Source organism: Canis lupus, chromosome 5 (genome assembly GCF_003254725.2).
Source record: "Canis lupus dingo isolate Sandy chromosome 5, ASM325472v2, whole genome shotgun sequence".
NCBI lineage: Eukaryota > Metazoa > Chordata > Mammalia > Carnivora > Canidae > Canis > Canis lupus.
The window spans coordinates 23805939-23829621 of record NC_064247.1 but is presented as its reverse complement, the minus strand read 5'-3'; the positions used below and the strand labels follow the sequence as shown (position 1 = coordinate 23829621).

Genomic DNA, 23683 nt, shown 5'->3' with positions numbered 1-23683 from the left:
ATGTTTGGCTATTTGCCACTCAGTTCAAACATTTTTCCCTCAAAAGGAAATTTTCCTTAACTTTCTCTCCTCAGCCTAGACTGAGCAGGGACCCTATTATGTAGAATTCATTCATCTTGTATATTTTTCCCATGCTGATGTGGAACTCGATCCCAGGACCCCGGGATCATGACCTGAGCCAAAGACAGATGCTCAGCCACTGAGCCACCTAGGCAACCCCTCTTTTTCCTTTTTTAAAAGATTTTATTATTCACTAGAGAGCAAGCACAAGCAGGGGGAGCAGCAGGCAGAGGGAGAGAGAAAAGCAGGCTCCCTACTGAGCAGGAGTACTATATGGGGCTCTATCCCAGGACCCTGAGATCCTGACCTGAGCCAAAGGCAAATGCTTAACCGACTGAGCCAGCCAAGTGCTCTTAATGTCTTCTTTCTACTGATAGAATTAGGCTCAGGAGGCTTGGGCGTCCACCTGTCTCTTTTCAGTGCTGGATCCCCAGTATGCACTATGATGTGTTGTGTATGACACTCTAGTGCATATTTGAATAATTGAATAATAATTCTCAAGTATCGGAGCAGAGCTACAGCCTGTCAATAAAATAAAATGAAATAAACATGTGTCTTCTCACCCGTGTTGTAATTTCTGTTCTTCCTTTCTGTGGCTTCCCTCAAACAAGCAAACTTAAAAAAAAAAATTTTTTTTTTTGGAGGAGATCACAGCTCCCTTTTAGAATCCATGATAAACCATAAAGATACAAATAACCCCAAGTTTTGTGACATAATTTCAGTGGTTTCATGGGTTTCAATAAAGCTCTTGATGTGGACCTGCATCATCCCAAGTTCCACTTCCCAGGGTTGGTTTTCTGATGGACTTTTTTCTATTCTGACAGTTTTGGGTATTTTTGCTCTGTGACTTTTTCTCTTGTTCCTGGGACCAGGCTTCTATGTTTTATTATAAAAAATTTTTAACATAAAAGTTAAAGTGTACTTTTGGACACCAAAATATCCATCACTCATATTCTACAATTAACCTTTTACCATATGCCTTTTACCATTTAATTCTTCATCTATCCATTTATCACTCTTTTAAATTTAATGCATTTCAGAGTAAGTTGCCAACAGCATTACATTTTCTTCCATATACTTGAGCTTGCCTGGCATTCATTAAAGTTCAGTATTTGTTTACAGGACTCTCTCTCTTTTTTTTTTTTTTACAGGACTCTCTTGAGGTAGAAATTTATGTATGGTAAAATGTACCAATCTTAAGTATAATATTTGAATTTTGACAACTTAAACATCTATGTAACTCAAACTCCTGTCAAGGTATAGAGTATGACTATCACTCCCAGAAAGTTGCTCCTCAGCATTTTTTTGTTTTTATTTAAGTGGTGTAACTTGCTCCTGTTTGTTATTTTTACATTGTGATGATCATCTGAGTTTGCACTATTTAATCAGCATTCTCTCTCTGGTGACAGAATATTAGCCAACCCAGGATCTTCAAGAATTGACCTAACTCTAAAACCAAGAAGGTCAAGTAGGAGGAATCAGTGACACAGTTGCCAACCCTGGTGGCTATGTTGGTAGTGCTGTTTCATAATTGTCTGTGGGGAAGAGCAGGGGCTGGGGGTAGGAATAATGGCTGGGCAGAAGGAAGTGCAGGGGGTGTCTTATTAATGCCCTGTGTCACAAGGTGACCTACAGTTGGCAACTTAATCTCAGTTGACAAGCTTCCTATCACCCTGTTTTCTTTCAATTTAGAAGTTTTACCACCACACAACTTACTCAGTTACTCTTAGAAGTAAGGAAATGAAGATTGTATTATTTTCTAAAAGAGAATAATAGTAATATATCTCAGAGTAGAGTGGTGGGGAGAGAGTTATGAGGGGATGGACAGAGCAATTTAGGGTCCTGTGCAACTAGGACAGGCAACATTCATGCAGTCAGAGCTGGTGGTATTGGGGGATAGAGGAGATGGGATATCCCATGGGAAGAAAAAAACCTAAAACAATTGTATTTCTTCTCATAGAAATCTTGTGGGGGGCACACATAGCAATCGTATCATATTGATGTCTCTCTCTGATGTAATAAAAATTTGACATTTGAGAAGAAATGAATCTTTTCATAAGCATTTTATGGATTTAAAATCTTAGTATGTTTTTAAATTTGAAATGATTTGTGGTCTGAGAAATAAGCTTAACTAGATAGTATAGCTTGCATGCCTTAAGAACCAGAACTATAAAAGCAGTATTAGGAATACACATATAACAGAACCATTGGTGTCAAAGCAACTTTATTGTGCTTAAGTTATCATATCGCAGATACGCTAGCTGATTTTCATAGTAAGTATTATTATCTAAAAATATAACGTATTGATAGCTTGACACAAACCTCTGTTTTAGTAAGTGCATTGTTTTTTATTTCATTGTACTTATTTTTAAGCATTTTTGATACACTATCAGTATTATTTACCTTAAGTGAGTTATTCTTTGTATATATACTTATTAGCATAACATAACAATCGTAGCTAAAGTATATCTTCTCGAAGCTTATGGTAATTCTTGTTTCCTAAATCAGTTTTTCCTTCCTTACTTTTTCTTGGGTGGCTACTTGTAACACAGAGTTAAAAAACCAATCAATTAGGAAATTCAAAGTCCAGAATTTTGCAAATTAAACCTTTGTACAGTTAGCATGATCTTTTTAGGTAGTGTGAAATCAGTACATAACAGTGGTATTTGTGGTTTATCGACTACTACATTTTGTGTGTTTTACATTTATTAAATTCTCCAGAACAACCCTATGAGATATAGATATTTTTGAGGATACTCCATTTATAGGTAAAGCATAGTAACTAAACTTGCTCTTACATAGCTCACAAGTGGTTGAGTTTGAATTCAAATCCATTTTCTTAACTATTGTCCAAAGACGACTTCTGTCTACTCATCTGGTGGAGGCTGCCTTAGATTGGTTTACTAACCACCACCCATGGTAGTCCTGGATCTAATGTAAGGAGTATAATCAAATTCCCCTAGGTTGCCATCAGTGCAGGCTGTGGTCTGACCTGGACAGCTCCCCATTCAGATCGTTCATTCATCATTCACTTAGCATCAATAAGCAATGACTCTGTATTTTTAGTACCTTGCTTTGGTGGTTTTAGGACATTAGGTGGGTTCTGATCAGTGTATCCTGTTAAAAGTACTCTGATTCTATCTCACCTTTGGACACGTCTTAGTTATCAAAGGTATTTCCCAGTGTTCATATAATGAATTACTGTAATGGGAGGAGGAATGTTGAATTGCAAACAATGTATTGCAGTAATTTTGCTTTCCAAGTAAACATTTTCCTATTCTGAACATTTAAGTTTGTACTTGGAATGAAAGCTATTTATAAAATGTGCTCAGTGTTATAGCTTCAAGGTAGCTTTATTTATCTTGAATGTCCATTTGTTACATTTTCATGTTAGTTTCTGGTACTTCAGCATTATCAGGATAGCATAGTTTTAGTAATAGAAGAAATTTTAAAGGTTACTTATGTCTAATATTTTTCTTATTTAGACGTAAGTCCCTTTAGCACTGGGGGTATCATTAGTTAAAACGTCTGATAACTTGGTCTCTGGACAGTATTTTCGATGCTTATTAGCCAATGAGCAGTAAATACATTTAATTTTGGAAAGTGTATTGCAGACTTAAATAGCTGATATAAAGCAGCCATTTAATCATCTCTCTTTTTGTACTTTTTCATACAGAAAAAAGAACCTTCTAAATCCAGTGTCAAGAAAAAAGTGACAAAGGTTGCAGAAGCAAAAAAAGTAATGAAGAGAAATTTTAAAGTTAATAAGAAGATAACATTTACTGATGAAGGGGAGGTAAGATTCTTAAATGCTTCATTTCTGAGGTACCATTCAGGTATTGTAAAGAGTCTGACTCTCTTGCTGACTTACATTCATTAATGAGAAAAAAGAAAATGTTTCTTTAAAGCAGTTCTTTTCACTGTTGTCTTAGGCATTTTGTCAGCTGTACGTCTGTAGGTAGGAATGCCTCGCTGACAGTAAACTGCCATACTTTTGGGTGCTAATGATTACAGAGTTGGTTTTGAACTTTATAAATTCCATTTTTACAGATTAATCTTTCCCTTTAGGGTGTCTGTCAACACTATCTGTGGCAACAAATACAAGAATAGTAACACAATTACTTGCCACAGCTGCTTTTTCTGGACTCTAAAAAGTCTCTGCTTCACACACATCCTCAGTTTACATGCTGTGTCGGCATGTTTCTTACTGGCCAGCTCTGAGATGGCATTTCCTGCTTCACACAGGTGCTGGGCTCTCACTTCACCCTTACTTTGGTCTTGGTGTAAGTACATACCCGCAGAGTAGGAGAAGGTCACCACTTGCGGATGGCTCATGGAAACTCCCTCTCTTGAATCACAATGTCATCTTTGTTTTTAAACAAGAGAGAGGTCTGGAAAGTCAGGTGACTGATCTGAGGAGTGATGGTGGTTAGTGGTCATAGTGGGATTTGCAGAATAGCTGCTCTTGGTTTTCTCTCTCTTTACCCTATAGCCTTTCCTGTGCATCCTGGTTGAGCACACAGCTCACTGTGCTCTCTGCCCCACCATCATTTCATTTTCCTTGCCTTGTCTTTTATTTATTTCTTCCTAGCACGTATGTGACTTTACATTCTCTGTTTACATGATTATTGTCCTTTTCTTCCGCTCCAGTGGAATGAGGGTAGCTACCTGAGGGAAGGTGTCTATTCACTTTCCTCACTACTCTGTCCCCAACACTGAAGATGGGGCCTGACAAATAATAAACCCATAAATTTATTGAATGAATGGACTATTTTCCAATATCCCAATAAAATAACACTTTTTAAGGTACTGACTATAATGTGTCACAGAAAACATCTACTCATCATTAATACAAATGTCGCATAAACAGTCTGTATCCAGTGGAGTATGTTTCCTGGTAGCTGTGAGGTTAACAGACATTTAAATGTTACTTTGGGGAAGGAAGACCAGACTTGCAGCACTAAGAATATGGGGTAAAGTGGTATACAAATTATGAAAAAAGAGTGCAGTTTAAAGTTGTTGGAAGTTGCAGAAGAAGCCTGTGGAATTGTTGATAAGTAATGGATCTTTATGAGATGGCTGGAAAGAGGTCAGCATCTGCAGCCAACGCGGTCAGAGTAGAGTTGTGTGACATCAGATGCTTACTGTACAGGAAGATGAGTGCTGGTAGTCTGATGAGTCTCCTCGCTGTGCTTGTACGTTTCACTGTGCAGCTTATACCAGTTTGCTTCAAGATGAGCATAAATCCTTAACTGTAAAATGCTTCACTGGAAACTTACTGTTGATAGGAGCCCTGTGTATGGCTGTGAGCCACACCGAAACTTCTGCTCTAAAGCTCTGAAAGAACTTCTCATGCAGCCCACAGAGACACAAACTTTTTTTCATGTGGTTATAAAATAGGACTGAAGACTTAGAGCAGTGGATGGCATTTTTTCTGTCACAGCCGATCCCTTTCACTGCTTCTTCAGTGTCAGTGGCTGCCAGCATGGCTGCTAGTGCAGTGACATATGTGACCCCCATTCACTGCCAAAATTCGAGACACTGTGGGAATCCCATCTTGAAGAGTGGCTGGTGACAGGAGTGATAGGAAGTGACAAGAGAATGTTTTGTGCCTACACCTTCACTTAGCTTGCAGTTGAATTAGTGGCCTTTCAAAATAATGGCAGCTACTGCAATCCTCTGGCAACCAATTACTGGTTGAAAATAAGACAATAGGTTTTGTTTAAATTGTCTTGAGTTTTATACCGTTAGACCTGAACGATTATTGAGCCAAATGGACGTTTTAAAATTTTTTTTCAGACAAGGACACAGATGCCCAGAATGAAGTAATTTATTCAGGATTATGCAGTAGGCCTAGCAAAAAAATGAAGAGTAAGCCAGATCAGTGCCCTAACTTCTGTGTTACCTTGTTCCTAACCATGAACTGTATGTGTAAATTGTGTATCTTTGAGCCAGCTCCTAAAATCCAAGCTAATTTTCTTCTATGCTCAGTTATTTTAGTCTTTGTGTATAGTACTGGTTGATATGTAATTTATTGATCAATTTTGAGCATCTGATATGTGCCAGCTACTGTGCTGGGCTCTGAGAGTACATGAAGAAGATAGACAACTGCCCTCAAGGAGATTAGAGTAATTCTAGTCAGAGAAACAGGAAAGTAAACAACACAGTAGGGTGAGAGAAGTGTTGGAGGTGCCGAGTAGTTGGTGGGTCCTGCTTGGGTCCCCCTGGCTACTGCTTTGCACACATTGTTTGGAATGGAGCTGGTAGAGCATAGCCCCTGAAGAACACTCTTTGAGATTATGTTGAAGCAACCAGCTTCTCCTGCAAGGTATTTCATGACCTTTTCCTTGAATCTCACCGTCACTGGATTGTGGCAGTATCACTTCCTCCTCACTAGGACAGTCTTTGTAGGGGTGGCTCACTTTATAAAGTTTGTGAGAAAGCTTAAGAAATACAGGTTGTAAGGCAGAAAGTGGGTAATGTACCATTTTGAAATCATGATACAAAGGGAAATGTTGATGTCCCCATCCCGCTCCACACTTAACCTTTTTCCCATCTGCAGTTACTTCAGCAGTGGCCACAGGTGCAGAAGTCTGTCTCCAGAGATGCTGAGGAGGAGGACAGTGCTGGTGGCATCAACTTAGATAAAGCAAAAGAAAGGCTGCAAGAAGAGGACAAATTTGACAAAGAAGAATATAGGAAGAAGATCAAGGCAAAGCATCGGGTAAGCTTTCCATCTTGAATTAATGCTGAGTGGGAGATCCCTGAGTGGCTCAGCGGTTTGGCGCCTGCCTTTGGCCCGGGGCATGATCCTGGAGTCCCGGGATCGAGTCCCGCGTCGGGCTCCCGGCGTGGAGCCTGCTTCTCCCTCCTCCTGTGTCTCTGCCTCTCTCTCTCTCTCTCTCTATCTCATAAATAAATAAAATAAATCTTAAAGAAAAGAAAAAAAAGAATTAATGCTGAGTGACGTTTAATATGTCCCTAAATATATCAAAATAGTCAGGGATCCCTGGGTGGCGCAGCGGTTTGGTGCGGGCCTTTGGCCCAGGGCGCGATCCTGGAGACCCGGGATCGAATCCCGCGTCGGGCTCCCGGTGCATGGAGCCTGCTTCTCCCTCTGCCTGTGTCTCTGCCTCTCTGTCTCTCACTGTGTGCCTATCATTCATAAATAAATAAATAAATAAATAAATAAATAAATAAATAAATAAATAAATAAATAAAAATTTAGATGTTTATCAGTAACTGCATTACTTTCTTCATTGATTTCTTGAATACTTCTTTCTCTGTGGGTATTTTGTCATTTTATCTAGTCTCTTTTTCTTGTTTCTACTGATTGAGACTTTATATACTGACCGATTTCTGAGAACGTCACCCAAATCTATTTTTGGTTGAGATATCCGAAATAATATTAGTGATTTTTTTTTTTAAGGTTCTGATTTTGAGACATGTAATTTTACATGGAGCTGTAAGAAGTAACATACTCTCTGTATTACTCTCTCATCCTGTGTACTCCATTCCTATAATTGTTGCCATTTCAGGAATGTTATATAAATGAAGTAGTGTGATGTGTAGTAGCTTTTTGGGATTTGCTTTTTATACTCAGCGTAGTTCTGTGTAGATTCACCCAGGTCGTCATGGGTGTCAGTACTTGGTACAGATGTACCACAAGTTGCTTACCATTTACCTAAGTAAGTGATATTATTATTTCCAGCTTCAACTGAATAATTACATTTATTTCCATAGCAATTAGTTGATAATGTATGGAAGATTTACTTAGTGTATTTTTAAAAAGCTAGAAAAGAAGAAACCTTGTAAGAGGGCTGCTTCTGTAGAAGCATGTGCACCGTTAGCCTTACACTTGGCAGTTTTCTGTTGTCCTTGAACTGGGCTATTGCATTCTGGTCACTCATGGCCTTATGGTCTTTTCACTCTACTCAATTCCCACAAAAATGGACATTTCACTAGATAAATGGTTCAGTTAAGGAAATAAGACAGGTTTACATTTTTAAGGACATTTCTATAGCATGCCCTTGAGTTGGTAAATGATTTCTGGGGAACACAGTATCATGCCCAAGAATCACTGATGTAATGTAAGGTTCTGGGTTAAGAGATTTGCAAAGCTTTGAATGTAGACAGAAGGATTCTTGTGGTTTTTGACTCCTCTTTGACCTAGTAATGATTCAGTGGCTCAGTCAACTTTTATAGGCCAGCAATTCTCATTTTTTCTTCAAGGTTTGATGCAGCTTTGCAGTAGCACTTGATGCATAAGAAAAAGTAGACATTGAAGATAGCTGCAGGGGTGGAAATGAATGGTGAGAAAAATCCTTTTAGAAATGTGGGAAACAAATGAACCTCAAACATAGTTTGCAGTTTGAGACTGTTATTTCAAAAACTAAACATTTTATGCATTGCTGTTTATTACAGTTCTTTAAATGGAAATTTCACACTAATTATTTGTTATTCAAATGTTTAATAATATTAAGAATGTCAGCAGTGTGTCACATTTCAGCTTACCGTCTACTTAGAATACTTATCCAGGGGAAGATTGAGCATAAGGACATTTTATCCTTTATTTTTAAGTTGTAGCCAGCAGTAAAGGCAACAGGAGGCATTTACATGATGTAAAGGCTTTCCCACTCCTGCCCTTTCTTGTCGCCCCCCTCCCCCCATTCCTCCCCCATGTGTGGAAGTTACTGTATCTAGGCTGTGGAATATTGTTTCTGAAACCTTTAGAGACAATTTCAAATTGACTAATTGTACATTTATTATACAACATGTGCTAGGCTCCACCCTAGGCTGTGAAGATAGAATACTTAAAATACTTGGGTTCCTCTGTCCTTGGGAAGATTATAATTAAACCATAGTTAACTGTGGATCTTCTGTCACTGCACAAAAGCTTTTTATGCCTCTATTTTTTTACATCAACATTTTTGAAATGAAAAATATATTCATGTTCTAAAATCAAGATCATAAAAAAGCTAATGTTGAGACATCTACTTCTGTCCATGCCTGTCGTTCTTACTCATACCTACTCCCTCTAGGTAACTATTTTTATTAATTATTAACATATCCTAGGAACACCTGGGTGGCTCAGTTGGTTAAGCTCCGACTCTTGATCTCAGCTCAAGTCTTGATCTCAGAGTTGTGAGTTCAAGAGCCACATTAGACTCTACCCTGGGCAGGCAGCCTACTTAAAAAAAAATTATTAACATATCCTGGCATTTCTTTATGCAAATGTGTATAAATAGAAATACAGATTCTTATTTTTTCCCTTTGTTACAGAAAAGGTGAATATACTATACGTAAATTGTCCTGCACATTTCCATTTTCACTTATTTTTATGCTTTTAAATCATTTGTACCATTGTTGAAAGTAGCATATTATTTTTAAACTATCTTTATGACTATCTTACAGCAAGGTTGAACAGAGCACTTTGGGCTGACATAGTTTTGAGAGACATCACAAGAACTTCACATACTACTGGTTTTGATGCCTCCATAACAAAAATAGACAAAAGGTCCTTTTAACAAGTCAGAGCTTGTTATTTTGTATGAAATAGGTATATTCTGCACAAGGTAACCGATAACCTGAGGTATACTTTCCATATCAGATGTTGAAAATATTATGTAGCCTGAAAAAGTGCAAGGAAATAACTAAAATAGTCTTCTCTCTATTCAACTTCAATGTAAATGCTACCTGAGTCATATATGATTAGTTTCTTGGTATTTGCATCAGTAAATTTATTACTTATGCATACATAAGTATTTGTGTATTAACTTAGAGAAAATTTCACATTTGAGCACTTTGGAATAATTAAGTTTATTGGTAGCATACATAAGACATAATACAGATGCTCAAATTAGTAATGCACCAAGCTGTCATGGACTGGATTTCTGCCTAGAAGGCACGGAATATTTTTTTGGCAAATTTGAGCATTTGACTTGTTTGGTGGAATGAGTCTTACACTGTAAGGTGGAGTAATTGAATTTGAATCTTGAGTCTGGCATTGCCTAGTCCATTTGGGATTACCAGTAACCAGTGTGGACTGCAGTGTCTTGTTATGAAAATGAGCAAGTGGGAATGGGAGTTCACAGCCAATGGTCAGAGGGATCCTCTGGGTCCATGTGTATAAGGAGGACATGGGAATAAAATTACTCCTTGTTGTTTGGAAAATGGAATTTTAATTGGTCACCTTTACCTGTTGACAAAATGGATTCCTTGCTTGATGATTAGGTCTCCTTCTTATTCACTTATTTTACAGTGGTTGCTAAAATTTAACTTAGAAACAAAGTATATTATTAACCTCACACAGATTATTTTATCTTAATTGCTTCACCTGAACATGAAATTCGTTTTGAAATCATATATTTTTTCTTAATTGAGGATATTACTTATTATAATGACAATTCTTGGTTCTTCTGCATAAGGTTTTATCTTGGGCAAATATAATATGTTTCCCTTGAAATTGTCACTCATAATTTTGTCATTTCTATGGAAGAATATTGAGAAGAATTGTATGTCTCTAAAGAACACTTGAAATACTAACTTAGGCTCTAGGAATAAGCTTTATTTCATGAAGATAGAAAAAGATGAAGAAACTTTGACAAAAAATTATAAGGAAGGGATGTGCCTGAAAAAAATTTATATATAAAAAGAAAACTCTATAAAAATCTATATTTCTAAAAAATATGTATCTGTTTTAGGAGTTTTCATAAGCTTAGAAATGTTCTTTTACCATGTTTATTTCATGACTGTTTTTTGGTTTCAGAGGATAATATATTAATGTATATGTGAATTTTGTCTTAATGATTCTGTTTGAAAGTAGTCATTTGCTCCTGTTCTTTAAAATGAACAGCTTTGGGGTGGCTCCGGTGGCTCAGTGGTTTAGTGCCGCCTTCAGCCCAGGGTGTGATCCTGGAGACCTGGGATCGAGTCCCACATCAGGCTCCCTGCATGGAGCCTGCTTCTGTCTCTGTCTGTGTCTCTGCCTCTCTCTCAATCTCTGTCTCTCATGAATAAATAAATAAAATCTTTAAAAAAAAAATAAAATGAACAGCTTTTTGCACCTAGTTTTGATTGGACACAGTCTTTTAGGTGTAGAACTCAGCTGTTCAGTTTTTTCCTACGTGCTGTTATACCTATTCTTGACTCATAACATTCATCTAGCAGATTTTGAAAAATGTGTAATTTCTGCTGTGACTCAAGCAAATATCTTTGCCCTAATGATTTAGAAATGGAACAATAAGAATTTTAACAATAAGAAATACAAAACCATTATGGCATCACTGGTAGTAGAATTTTAGCTGCTGCTGGAGCTCTGAGCTCCTCACTCTGTGGACTTCAGGCCCTTGTGTACCTGCTGTGGGTCACTGAGTCAACAGTGTTCTTTATCTCTGTGAGGCTTCTTTGCAGCCATTTAACCACTTATTTTATTTTTTTTCCTGAGACCATTCCAGTCTTCAGTTTTCCCTGGCAGCATACAGGTGGCTGTTCTTAACTAGGCCTGTTACTGTTTAATATACTGAACCTCTTGAAACCACATATCAGAGCTAAGATTATAGTAGGAGCTATTATCTTTGCACAGAAGACCATTAGTAAGTAGTACATTGTAAAGGCAGAACCACTACTTTTGCATAGAAACAGGGTGTGTTTTCCTTTAATTCAGTCAGAACTCTGAAAGGTGGGCTGTGGATCACATCACTGAAAGGTGTCTTTAATGGAGTGAAAATCTGCTTTGTGTTATGTGTTATCATTCATAGCTCTGAAAGATGACTGTATTTAGTGTGATAATATCTGCTAGAATAGCTGGGAGTGGAGAGAAAGCAGTACATCATGAAGTTCTCTTTCATTCCCTTGAAATTTGCTTTGAGTGCTTTATCCATTTTGGATTGTGTGTTTCGATAACACAGCCATGTCAAGATGTGGCTCCGGACTGCTTGCAGAGATGATACAGTACTGCTCTGGGTCCCACTTAACTACTAGTATGAACAGCAGATAGGAAAGAATTAAAGGGACTTTGTAAAAAAAATCTATTTCACCTTTGTTTTTGTTGACACAGAATTTAGTTTTCATGGAATCCAGATACCTCAAACCTAAATGTATATGAGAGTCAAGAGGGAGGGAAGCAGTCCTCAGGCGTCTTAGAATAGTAGTAACAAGAACATTGATATTAATAAGCAGTTAGTTGATTGGGTGCTGTGCTAAGTGCTTTGTGTGTATTACTGTATTATGTGCTAACAAATTACAGGTGACAGTGCAGACGTAGAAGGATCAGGTAGTTTGTCTAGTAACAAATAACAGCCCTGGGACTCTTAACCCCAAAGTCTTTGTTTTTCACACTATCTTAAACCATCAGGCATTCTCTTAAATGCTGACTCTGAAACAGTGAGTGAAAGGGTTGGAACAGGAGTGGAGGATTTTGAGGAAGGAATGACAAATAATGGAAATTATTCATGTTTCCAAAGCAAGGCCATTGGTGTCAAATAAATTAAGGAATAAAGTAAGTGTTGTGATTAATAGCTTAGTTGAGGACCCAATACTAATAATGCCTTTGCCTGAGTGTTCATTGAATATAGAGTTACTAGTACTAGAGTCCGTGTTTAAGTAGCTATGAGTCTAAAAAGCCTAAGGCATTGTCTGAGACTGGTTTGGCTCAGATGACCTAAAGAAATTTTTACTACTGTTAGAAATGTCATCGTTAGGATAAAGGACTGAACATCTGGTGCTTAACTCTTAAATAGACTTTATGAATAAAGTTTATTCACAGAGGAGGAAAAGGAATCCTCTTCCTATACATCCTTAACCCCCTTTCAGTTTCAAACTTTCCTTACTACCACCATTACAACAAGGTGTACTCTAAGAGAGGAGGCAGCCTGTTACTATGGAACCTTTGCCTGTAGTTTGGAGCTGTCTGCCTGGAGGTATCTGTTTTTATTTCCAAGAGCTTACAGCATCTTGTGATACTCAGTTCAGCTTCTTGGTACATGGGCCCTCCTTCATATACAGCATCCAAAATAAGACTAACAAAATACTCAAAATTGCAAAGATCTTATCAACTCTGTGGCAAGCTCTTGAGATATTTATAATGTCTGTTTTTTATTGTTAAGTAAAATGGGATTATGGGATTTTTTTTTGAAACACCATATAATGTTTGAGAGGCAGAGTGGTGGTTGTTAGATGGGTGGTCAGTAGATGCTGGGTTTGAGGAACAGGGACAGAGTTTGGTGCTAATGTAATGAGGGGGTCTGACGAGGAAGGCTAGGTCGTAGACTACAAAGACCAGGGGCAAGTAGGAAGCTAGACTGTTTGCTGATCCCTAGAGCCCACCGTGAGGTCTAGCACATAGTAGCTCAGCAAATGTTTGAAAGAATAAATTAGTGTTTCCACATACACTTATTTTTCTTCCTGTCTTCATATCCTTTTTGGAGTTATTACAGATTTATATATAGGAGATCAATTTTTTATGTCATTCTCCTGAAACTGTGGAATAGGGAACAGATCAGAGAACCTTGCTTTGTTCTGAGTCCTTGGGAAGGATTTAGGTTAACTGGGGTTTTGTTCTCGGAGGGCTGGGGCTGTCTTCCGGGCCACAAATCCTTGTAATCATTCTTTTCCTCACTTCATTGACCTAGTTTTCTTCCCTGAAGAGAGATTCCTGTGCTCCTGAAATAAGAATAGATGTCTCCTGTTTTCTGTGGCAGCTGGGAAATCAGTTCCTCACCAAAGTAACACAGCTGCCTGAGAGTCAGTCATTCAAACAGCTCATGCTTCCCCCACCTCCTGAGTTGTGTTTCCAAATATACAAGTTTCCAAGATTGCCATAGAATGAAAATGATTTAAATATGTAGCCTTGACTGCTGATGACATTCATACTTAATGGCATTTTCTTTTCTGGAAGCTAAGGACCTATAGTTGTAAGAAGCCAAAAGAAGTGTAATAACATCTATAAAGGGAGTGTTTTGTACCTTGAAATGTGATTTCTCTGTTTTCCTATCCCTTGCGAATTTGGTTTCTATTATTGAATTTCATGCTCTTCTTACATTTAGTCATTTGTAGCATGGTAGGACTGAAGATACAATTTTGCCTTCTTTTTGTGTGGCATCAAATACCTTTTGGTACCACACTGTCCTTAAAAATGAAATAGGAAAATAAAGGGTTTAAAGCATATGAGCCACATAAAATTAAAGGGGAAGGAGAATCTCAATTATTAAATCTAATAAAATTAAATTATATTTGCCCCTCAAGTCATTGTACACCAACTCTTTGTCTTTATGTCTTGTCATTTATACCATCTATAATTCATATATATATATATTTAAAAAGTTAGTTTTTCCTGCACTTTCTTCCTATGTTCATTTTCTAAATTTTGGATTACCATAAATTCTACTTCCTGTTTTTCTCCTCTGTTTGAAGACTAATGTTTATTCCTTCCTCTTTTCAGATAGAGCAGTACCATAGCTTTTTAAAATAAGAAAAAATTTTTTCTAGCTTTCCTTGTGTTTCACTCAGTATTGAAAATTATTCTTATTTGTAATGAAGTTCTGTGTGATGTTCACTTCCTATTTTCAAGGTTTTAGCTATCCTTCATCCATCCAGGACTTGTGGTAGAAATCTTACAAGGAAAAATTAACCTATTTGCATGCACATGTGAGTTCTGATAGTTAAAATTGGAGATTTGTAATGTCTCTCAGTGTCTATAATAGATTAATACTGGAATTTTCTTTAGCAGTGGGGAATTATCAGTATATTTTTTCTGCTAGGATTAAAATGGCTAGATAAAAAGTCCTAGAGTAGAGATTATGTTTACTGGTATTGATAGGGTTTTTCCGATTTGAACATATTGAGGTTATTCTTTGGAACTTTGAAGTGCCATTTTCCGATCCTCTAATGTGTTGAGAGAAGGTCAATTACTGAATAATTATAACAAAAATTTTTGTGACTGTTAAATAAATGTTTTTTTCCCCCTGCACAGAAGGTTGGCAAAAACTAATTAGATAATGTCCACAAAATGCTATCAGGAAAAAAAAAATGCTATCAAGATGAAAAGATCCATACGGTAGCAGGCCATTATTAATAAAAGGAAATGGAGCATTTGTCTTAAACATATTGATAAGATAAAAACACTATGTATGCATCCACAAAGCAAGTACGCTTTCTAATGGACTAGATAGACAGTGGTGAAGAGGTGTGCTGGAGATGAGGGGGAAGGTGTTGGCTCTGTAGACCCAGTTTTAGTCTCAGTTTCATTCACTGACTGTGGGATTTCAGGCCAGTTACTTAATCCCTTTGGTTCAGTTTTTTTTTCCATCTGTAAAATGGGAAAAATAATACTTCAAAAATTTTGTTAAATGGTTTCAAAATATATGTAAAATGCTAGCATATTGCTATTTAATTCAGAGCTATTACTGTAGTAAGAAAATAATAATAGTAATAATGTGTTAGTGGACACAAGTTTTTTTTTTTTTTAACAAGTTCACTTTCATTACTGTTTTATTTGTTTTATACAGCTGCATCTCATGTAGGTATAGTTTTAAAATAACTTTAAGCGGTGCAACTCTTGAAAGTCACCATGACCTTTTAGAATAACAGTAAATACTGCTCTGGTTAATGTTACCTTCCAAAACATGAAAACTTATTTGTAGAAAATAGAAGTGTGTGTGTGTAAGAGAGAAGAAAGATTACAAATAGCTGATAGTCTATGGATATTAATATAACTAAATGTAACTATGATCAGTTGTGAATTCTTTTAATATTTTGCTACTTTCATCTATTCCTATAATCTGCTAATGCCAATAAAAAATCAGTAAATGCTGGCAACTTTTATAAAAAATTTGATTGCAAATATTGAGAAACTGCCATCCATGAACTTTTTTTCCTCCTGAGGAAGGGTTGAGAGTATTTTATTTTAGTGGCAGAACCAGTCTCAGAAGCCTGTCAGAGAACCAGGTCAGGGGTGGTGTGGGGTAATAGCAACGGCATTCATTGGCTGCTTGTTAAAATAATACCAGGTACTATTTCCTCTATTATTAACGTGTCATCTGTTAAAGTCTCTAAACCCTGACATTTTAATTTTTCTTGGATTGTATTGGAAAAAACCACTAGACTTGGCACACGAAGACCCAGGTTAGAGAACAGTCCTGTCACCTCATCAGCTTCTCACAAAGAGTGAGCCATGTTCTGAGTTCTTGTTCAGCATTCCTTTTCCTCTGACCTTGGTCCTGGGACTTCCAGTCTTTAGAGTGTTCCTCTGTATAATTGCACATTGTTTAAGTTTTACCTGCCCTTTTAGTTTTTATGTTTTATTTGGAAGTCAAAGGGATATCCATTTTCTCCAAAAGTGGGTTAAAAAAAGAATAATAACAGAAAGGAATAATTTAACATGATGCATTATTTAGGGGTGTGACACATTCATAGTTGCCATGTGCGTGTGAATTTTTGTTAGCTTCCCTTAGAATTTTGCTCTCCTGCTGTGCATTCCAGAGCTCTAGAAACTGAGTTGGTAAGCTCTGTGGAACCCCCATCTCTTTGCAGTAATTATTATTTAATCTCTTTTGAGACTTTCAACATTTATGTTCTCAGTTTGTCGTAAAGGAGTCTATAAACCTAGATGAGGAGGATAGTGATAGTTGGCTACTGTCAATGCTTGGAGCAACAGAGAGGCCTCAAGTCTGTCTTCAGAGTATGCGTTAGAATTGGCTTTTGAATCTGGAGAAGATCATGTATCGGTACAACATAATGATAATGACAGCCCAGATTCAGAAAACTTGTTAATTTTCAAATTAATAAATGTTGTAATAGTGAATCATGGTCATAAAAGGAAATTACTTGTTGTTTACTCAGATTTTACATTGACCTAGCAGTTCATTAAATTTTTTTACGAATAACATAGTTAGTTATGAACTTTGGATTGAGTCTAGCCTTTTTGTTATTTCAACACTTTGTTTTTGGAGAGAGAAATAGTTTTTTTTTTTTTTTTTTAATTTAAAACAATTGTTTTTGGGGTGTTTGGGTGGCTCAGTTGGTTAAGCATCTGCCTTCAGCTCAGGTCATGATCTCGGGGTCGTGAGATTGAGTCCTGCATTGGGCTCCCTGCTCAGCAAAGAGTTTGCTTCTTTCTCTGCCTCTGACCCTCCCTCCTACTCATGCACATGTGTGCGTGTGCACGTGCTGTCTCTCAAAATCTTAAAAAAAAAAAACAAAAAAACCAACATTCTTTTCAACTTTAGCTGGGTTGTTTCATTTTGACTTTTAATGTTGTATACACTGATTTTTTTCTTCTAAAAATGTTAGTTTTGCATTTTCTGTTTTATGATCATTGGAAAACTAATGGGGCAATTAATTATACAGCAATTTAATAGAAATAACATGCTTTATAAGAATGATCTTCCATTGTTTTTTTGTTTGAGAAAATGTTGCCACTTTTCTAAGAACAGATTTCATATCCTTATAAATTTTCCTTTTAGAGTAGTAGGTAAATAGTCACCAATGGATTTTTTTCCCCTATTTATTCTAATAGCTGACATTGACTATATACCAGTCATATCTCAGACATTATCTTAAGCACATATGTATATAGTATCTTATATAATTCTTATACCAATTTTATGAACTGTGTGTTCCTGTTATCTTCATGTTTCAGTGAGAAAACGAATTACAAAATATAAATAAGTTGCCCCAAATTACAAAGCTAGTAAGTGGTAGAACTGTGATCTGACTCCAGATCTGTTTGACACATAATTAACGATTGTGATTACTTATACCAAACCCGTTGTGGACACTCAGTAAATATTTATTGAAATATGAATGTCAGTATCAGTTGACTTTAAAAAAATGACGAATGTGTAGTTTGATTTAAACGTAATAAACAAGAAGTTTACATGCTTCTGATTTCCCCCTCTTGTTGTAGGAGAAAAGACTGAAGGAAAGGGAAGCCAGAAGAGAAGCCAGTAAGAGACAAGCAAAGGTAAGTATTGATATTTTTTATGAAAAAAATTGTTTTAACATTGAATGGGATTTAAATATTCTGCTTTTCCATATGCATGATGTTCATATTGGATATAAGTCCCATGTGTGCCTGTCATTTACTTTCTCCTTTTCTTCCCTCCATAAAGCATGTTGAAAAATATATAAGATAATTTGCTTATTGGCCATTGCCCTTCTATTCACATCACCTTTTTCCATTATATTTTCTGCCTAAATATGGGGGATGGTTTAGGACAAGCTTGACAGGATTTTAAACTCTGCCATCTTTTGACTAGGCAGACAGCTATGTGGACCCAGCTCAATAATGGATATCTCTGAAAGCACTGGTTGCTTCAACTCCTGAGATCTAGGGGAAAGCAGTCTGTATCATATGCCTTCACTATATTCTGTAAACAAAAATTTTCAGCAAGTATATACACACAGTATCATTCATATATGTGCATGTATACACTTCTTTCTTTAACAAAATTAAGATAATACAATGTGAACACCACCCATGTGAACGTATAATATTTGGCTGTTGTGTTTCACACTGAGAAAGGCTCAGCTTCTACATGCTGAGGGCATTTAGTACAAATGATTTCCTAGAACCAGGACCCAGTAACATGTCATTTCTCATGCCGTGTCTCATTGTGCTATGCCTGACTAGCCATGATTTTTTCTTGGCAGTTAGCAAAGATCCGACTCCCTCGAGTAAGCCCATAATATTCTTTGTCATTTTTTCCGTGCTGGCCATAGCACTTACAGAGCAAGTCAGAGATGATAACTCATTTTATAGTTCTGAAGTGGGAAGCAATTACTCTGCAGTGTAAGATGAAAAGACTGCTTATATTCAGTATTAAATATCACTCTGTCTTCAAAGGTGCCCCAAAACGAGAGCTATACTGTGTGCGGCCTGACTGCGAAATCAGGTGGTGGATTAGGCATATGCTTTTAAAATACAGACATGCACTGTCATGGCATAGAAATTACATCTAAGGGGCTGTAGTGGAAAAAATTTAAATTTAAGAAGGAAACTTTAAATCTAATGAAAGCATTTGATATTTATGAATATTTCATGTTCAGCATAAATCTAAACTTATTTTATTTCACTAAGAAGCTCTCTCATTTCTGCACAGAAAATTATAAAATGAAAGATGTGTAATCTGGAGCTATAAGAAAGCCTGCTTACTGTATTGCCCTTCTGTATATTCCTGCATATTTGTGTATATTCCTAAGATGGTTAGTTGTATTCTTGTTGACGTTGTATCCTTCACCTGTGTAGTGGTTAAAGTCATGAATTATTCTCACCAGTGAGGCTGCTTCTTGTGCCTCTTCTTTTATCTTCCTATAAATTGGCATATGTATTTGGTTTTGATACTTTGCCAGCTGGGACATAAACAAAAAACTGGTAATGGCTGTCAGTTTATTTTTTCCACTGGGGCAGATTGCTGAAGTGAACTCCTCAAGCCAAGCCCACTCTTCCACTCCTTACCCCCTTAAAGGTTTGTCATCTTTTTGCTCCTGACATCTAGGAATGAGGACACCTCATTCTGTCCAACCACTAAGGTTTGTACTGGAAATACAGAGAAGAGGCTCTGCAGCTACTATGGCTGTGCTGCTAGGCCAGGAGCCCTCAGTAGACAGAGGCTGTCTGATTGCTCACTGGTGGCACCTGTCTTGTAAGAATGATTTTAGCAGAGAGATGAGTGGCCAGGTTGTAGCCAGGACTCAAACATTTCATGAGACACCAAGAACTGGCAGCAGTGACAGATTCAGGCTGACTGGTGGAGTCCCAAGGAATTAGCTTGAATCAACCTGTTTGCACCCCACTTCTTTTCAAGTGAAAGTGGCAAGATGAAGACTCCCATGGCTTTTCAGGTGCCCCTTTGGAAACAGACCCACAAAATATTATCTGGAGCAACTGTAAAAAGGGGTGATGGCCTTATGTTCTGTGATGTCTAAGAAGTACATGGTGCAAATTATCAGGTGTCCTTACTGTCTTTATGAATGTGCTTTAAATGATAATTTAATTTTATCATCTCTTTAATATATTTCCACATAATCACGTGTGACTTGTGGCTGTGCCTTCTGAGGCACTTTGATCAGCTTCAGGCTAGAGCATCTTTCAATTACTAAACCTACAGGATATCCACAAGATGCCTTAGTGGTGAAAGGAAGTGGTCTTTGCAGACCTCCTGTACCAGGATGTGTAGTCTTACCCGTTTAGAGCTCTGTAAGGAGTCAGTGTACAGCAGCTGACAGTGTGAGAAAGGGACACTCCCATGGCCTATCTACCTTGTTTTGTGCTTCATTTGGCTGATATCATATTACCTGAGGAGGAACATAGAAGACACAGAATATTATTTTTAATTGGGGAAAAATTTTCAAATGAAAGTTGATGGATTTGTCTTTATTTCACAAAAAAGTGAAGGCTTAATGGTAATGTGAAATTTCAGTTTTATAAATGACAGTTGGGGGTTATCTCTTCTGATATATAGAAAGTATTCCTAAGAAACATTGCTTTGAAGATGGAATACAGTGAAACAAAGTTGAATGAACCTCTCAGGAATCTGATGCTACTTTTAGTGAAAAGAAAGATCTAAGACTTGCATGGAGAATGTTATGTGCAGTGTCAAGAGTAGGAGAGAAACATGAAATTGAAAGTTTTGAGGTTTTCTGGGTGCCCAATACTTCATGATCCTGAAGATAGAAGTCTTTCGAGTATCAAAACTTTGTTTAGCAGAGAAATATTTGAACTGCAAAATGGACTTTTACTTTACCAAGATGTTGTATGTTCTTATAACTTAGAAATTTTAAAATGAGATGTGACAAAAAGAAATTACAGCAATGAGCAGTAGATCACATTGCTTTTCAGGTTCAGGAAGATCAGGTTCCAATAGTCCTGGAAATACAGCTTCACCTTATTCTTCAGCTAGATTTCCTCAGGTCATAAAGTGCTTGTACCAACCTCTGATGTCTGGAATGATTTTGTGGAAATGTAAAGAAAGGAACAACAGTGCTGAAACTTGAGGAAATAGATCCCCAGAAATATCTCTGTGTTATGCTGCTTTTGAAAAGAAAGTAGAATTTATTAACCAAGAAATTTATTAACCAAGTATAAGGTTGGTGAACCAAACAGAATGTGGAAGAACAGAGTAGGAAGCAGCTCAGAGGCACTTGAACACGAAAACATTACGTGTTGCTTGAATATATTACACATGCTTATAGTTGTTATTTTTTAAGCATGGGGAAAATTATATTAAAATAACTAAAATGATGTTCTTTGTTTTGAGGTTGAAGTTTTATAGTCATAAACTTGAGCTTACTTTTCTCTGTTTTTTATTGCTGTTTTTTCATTTTAGTGACCCTGGGACACTTTATTTATTTGCTTTACAAATGGTAGACTTTAGGAAACAGTTTTTTGGATATGTAAGGTAGTCTTAGTTAGTTCTTCAAGGATATAGGATCCAAAGACGTAGGAGTTGTGTAGGTTTCGGATGTGAGTAGACCTGAGACATGGTATTCTAATCTGCTGGTCTGTCATATCTTTTTTTTTTCTGGCCACTAATAGTTCTATACAGCTAAGCTGCATTTATTCATTCTGCGAGAATGTTCTTTTTTTTTTTTTTTCCTTTGGCTTTGGAATGTCCTTTTATTTATGAAATAATAATGATTTTTTAAAATTGTCATTGACAAAGTAATAACCCTGTTTCAATCCTTCGAAATCTCTTTTGAACTTTTCCTGGTCCCTGACATTTAAGAGTGTGGCTTCCACTGAAGCGCTCTAGTGGTTTGAGTTGTTAATAGTACAGTGAGTGCCTAGGTGTTTTATGGACCTATTTGGTGCAGGATCCTGGGCTACCATTTTGACTTCCATCTGAGCCACTCCATTTTTTCCTTCATGTATATATTAAGGTTCCAGGGGACCTTTTGTTTGGCTCTCCTTAAATACCTACATTCTTAATATCAAATAAATTAAGTCTAGAAGCAAGTAAATGACTTACCCCCATCCCTGGCTTCCTTGGTAGCAGAAATGGTATGTATCCTCATTCCCTGCTACTGCTCCATGCTGCTTCGGTATGTTACTTTTTACCCCTTTTATTTTATATTATATATTTTATATTATAATTATATTTTATATTATTTTTCTTAAAAACAAACCTGATTTATGTACACTTATGTATGTAGGCTAGCAGCTCTTCATAGAAAATGTTCACAGCAAATCTGTGAAGAGAGAACTTTGTGCTGACACTAGGAAGTAGGCCATCCCCATGTTGCTGGGTGACCCCTGACGTGTCTTTACCCCTTCTGGCTTCTTACAATGTGTAAAATGAAAAGTGTATCTGTCATAGTCCCTTTTAATCATATTTACATTTGTGGTTCCATATAATCTCAATCTGAGCGAGTTAAGTAACAAAAAGATATGCATTGTACTCAGTACAATTCCAATGTGGGTCCTCAGCCTTTCTCAGCATTTGTGGAGAACTCTTGTGTTTTCTATCACATCTTACTGTAGGCCTATTTGCTAAAGGATTCTTTCCTTACGGAGCTACAGATAGATGTTCATTAATGTTGGTAATGGTCATGCCTAGGTCTTAAACCTTTGCATTTATTTCTTTTTGGCAGTGTTTTATTTTGACTGATACCAAATTAAAATTTTTCATCTTGAGGGGAAATTTCTCCTCATTCCATATATTTCATATAACCCTGTGCACACACCGCCCCCATTTTCCCTTTTCCTGGCATTTCATAGTATTGGAATTTACTGGTCTCTTTCTTTGTTTCTAATACGGTTGGGATTTCAAGGGCTGTAGGGGGTCAGTTTATTTTAAACCAAACAATTTTTGATAAAATTAAAAACAGGATAATGGAAACATAAATTTGTTTTTAGTCCCAGTTCCCAGAGAAAGAAAAGGTCCTCCCTGAAAGTAAATTGCTCTTATATTTGAAGGGGCTGAACCCTTCTAAGCTCCCCTTTGCTGCCCTGATACAGTCACTTATTTAATGGTGCCCTTAATGAGTGGTCCTCTTTCTCAGAGCAAAATACTCAAATAATATTTTGTTTTAATGCTATAAGACCCATTATGCTTTCCTTCTACTTTTTAAATAACACAGAATCTTTTAGATAACATGCTTTTTTCCCTTTAATATCTAAGTCAGCAACGAATACTCAAATAGATTTAGCTTTTATTGTGATTCTAGTGTTGGTTTGGTTTGCATGGATATTACTATAATGGCTCTTTTCTTTACTCTTATTTCCTCCGGTCCCCACAGCTTGTCCCCTCCCTTCCCCTTCTCTTTCTTTGAGAATGAAGAAGGGGATTTAGTAATCCCCTTTGAATTTTTAACCCTCCTGGATCACTTAACAGATGCTTTCAGTTCCTTTGTCAGAGAATTGTTCTCCAGTCAGATGGGAAAGTGCAGGTCATCATACCTTCCATCATGGTGAATACAGGCTGTTCTTTTAAGACTCAACTTCTGTGTCCTCCCTTTTATGAACACTTTTCTACCACCTCAGATAAAATGGATTTCTGCTGTTATAACTCCCACTTCAGTCTCCCATAGGAAGCATCTGATGGTCTACGGTACTTACCTGGGCACATATTTGCCTTTTCCTGTTCAACTCTAAGTCTTATCCTAGTGTCCCCATTGCAGTGCT

General features: G+C 36.9%; 1 protein-coding gene across 3 annotated transcripts in view; it reads left to right on the top strand.

Annotated features, from left to right (window-relative positions):
* The window catches only part of DDX10 (DEAD-box helicase 10), a 253004-nt gene that overhangs the window by 136141 nt on the left and 93180 nt on the right, over nt 1-23683 (top strand). For all 3 annotated transcript variants that reach the window (XM_025465622.3, XM_025465620.3, XM_025465621.3), the window contains 3 exons: nt 3737-3856; nt 6623-6784; nt 17966-18022. In XM_025465622.3, the coding sequence (XP_025321407.1) occupies nt 3737-3856; nt 6623-6784; nt 17966-18022 (339 nt within the window). The remainder of the gene's footprint in view (nt 1-3736; nt 3857-6622; nt 6785-17965; nt 18023-23683) is intronic.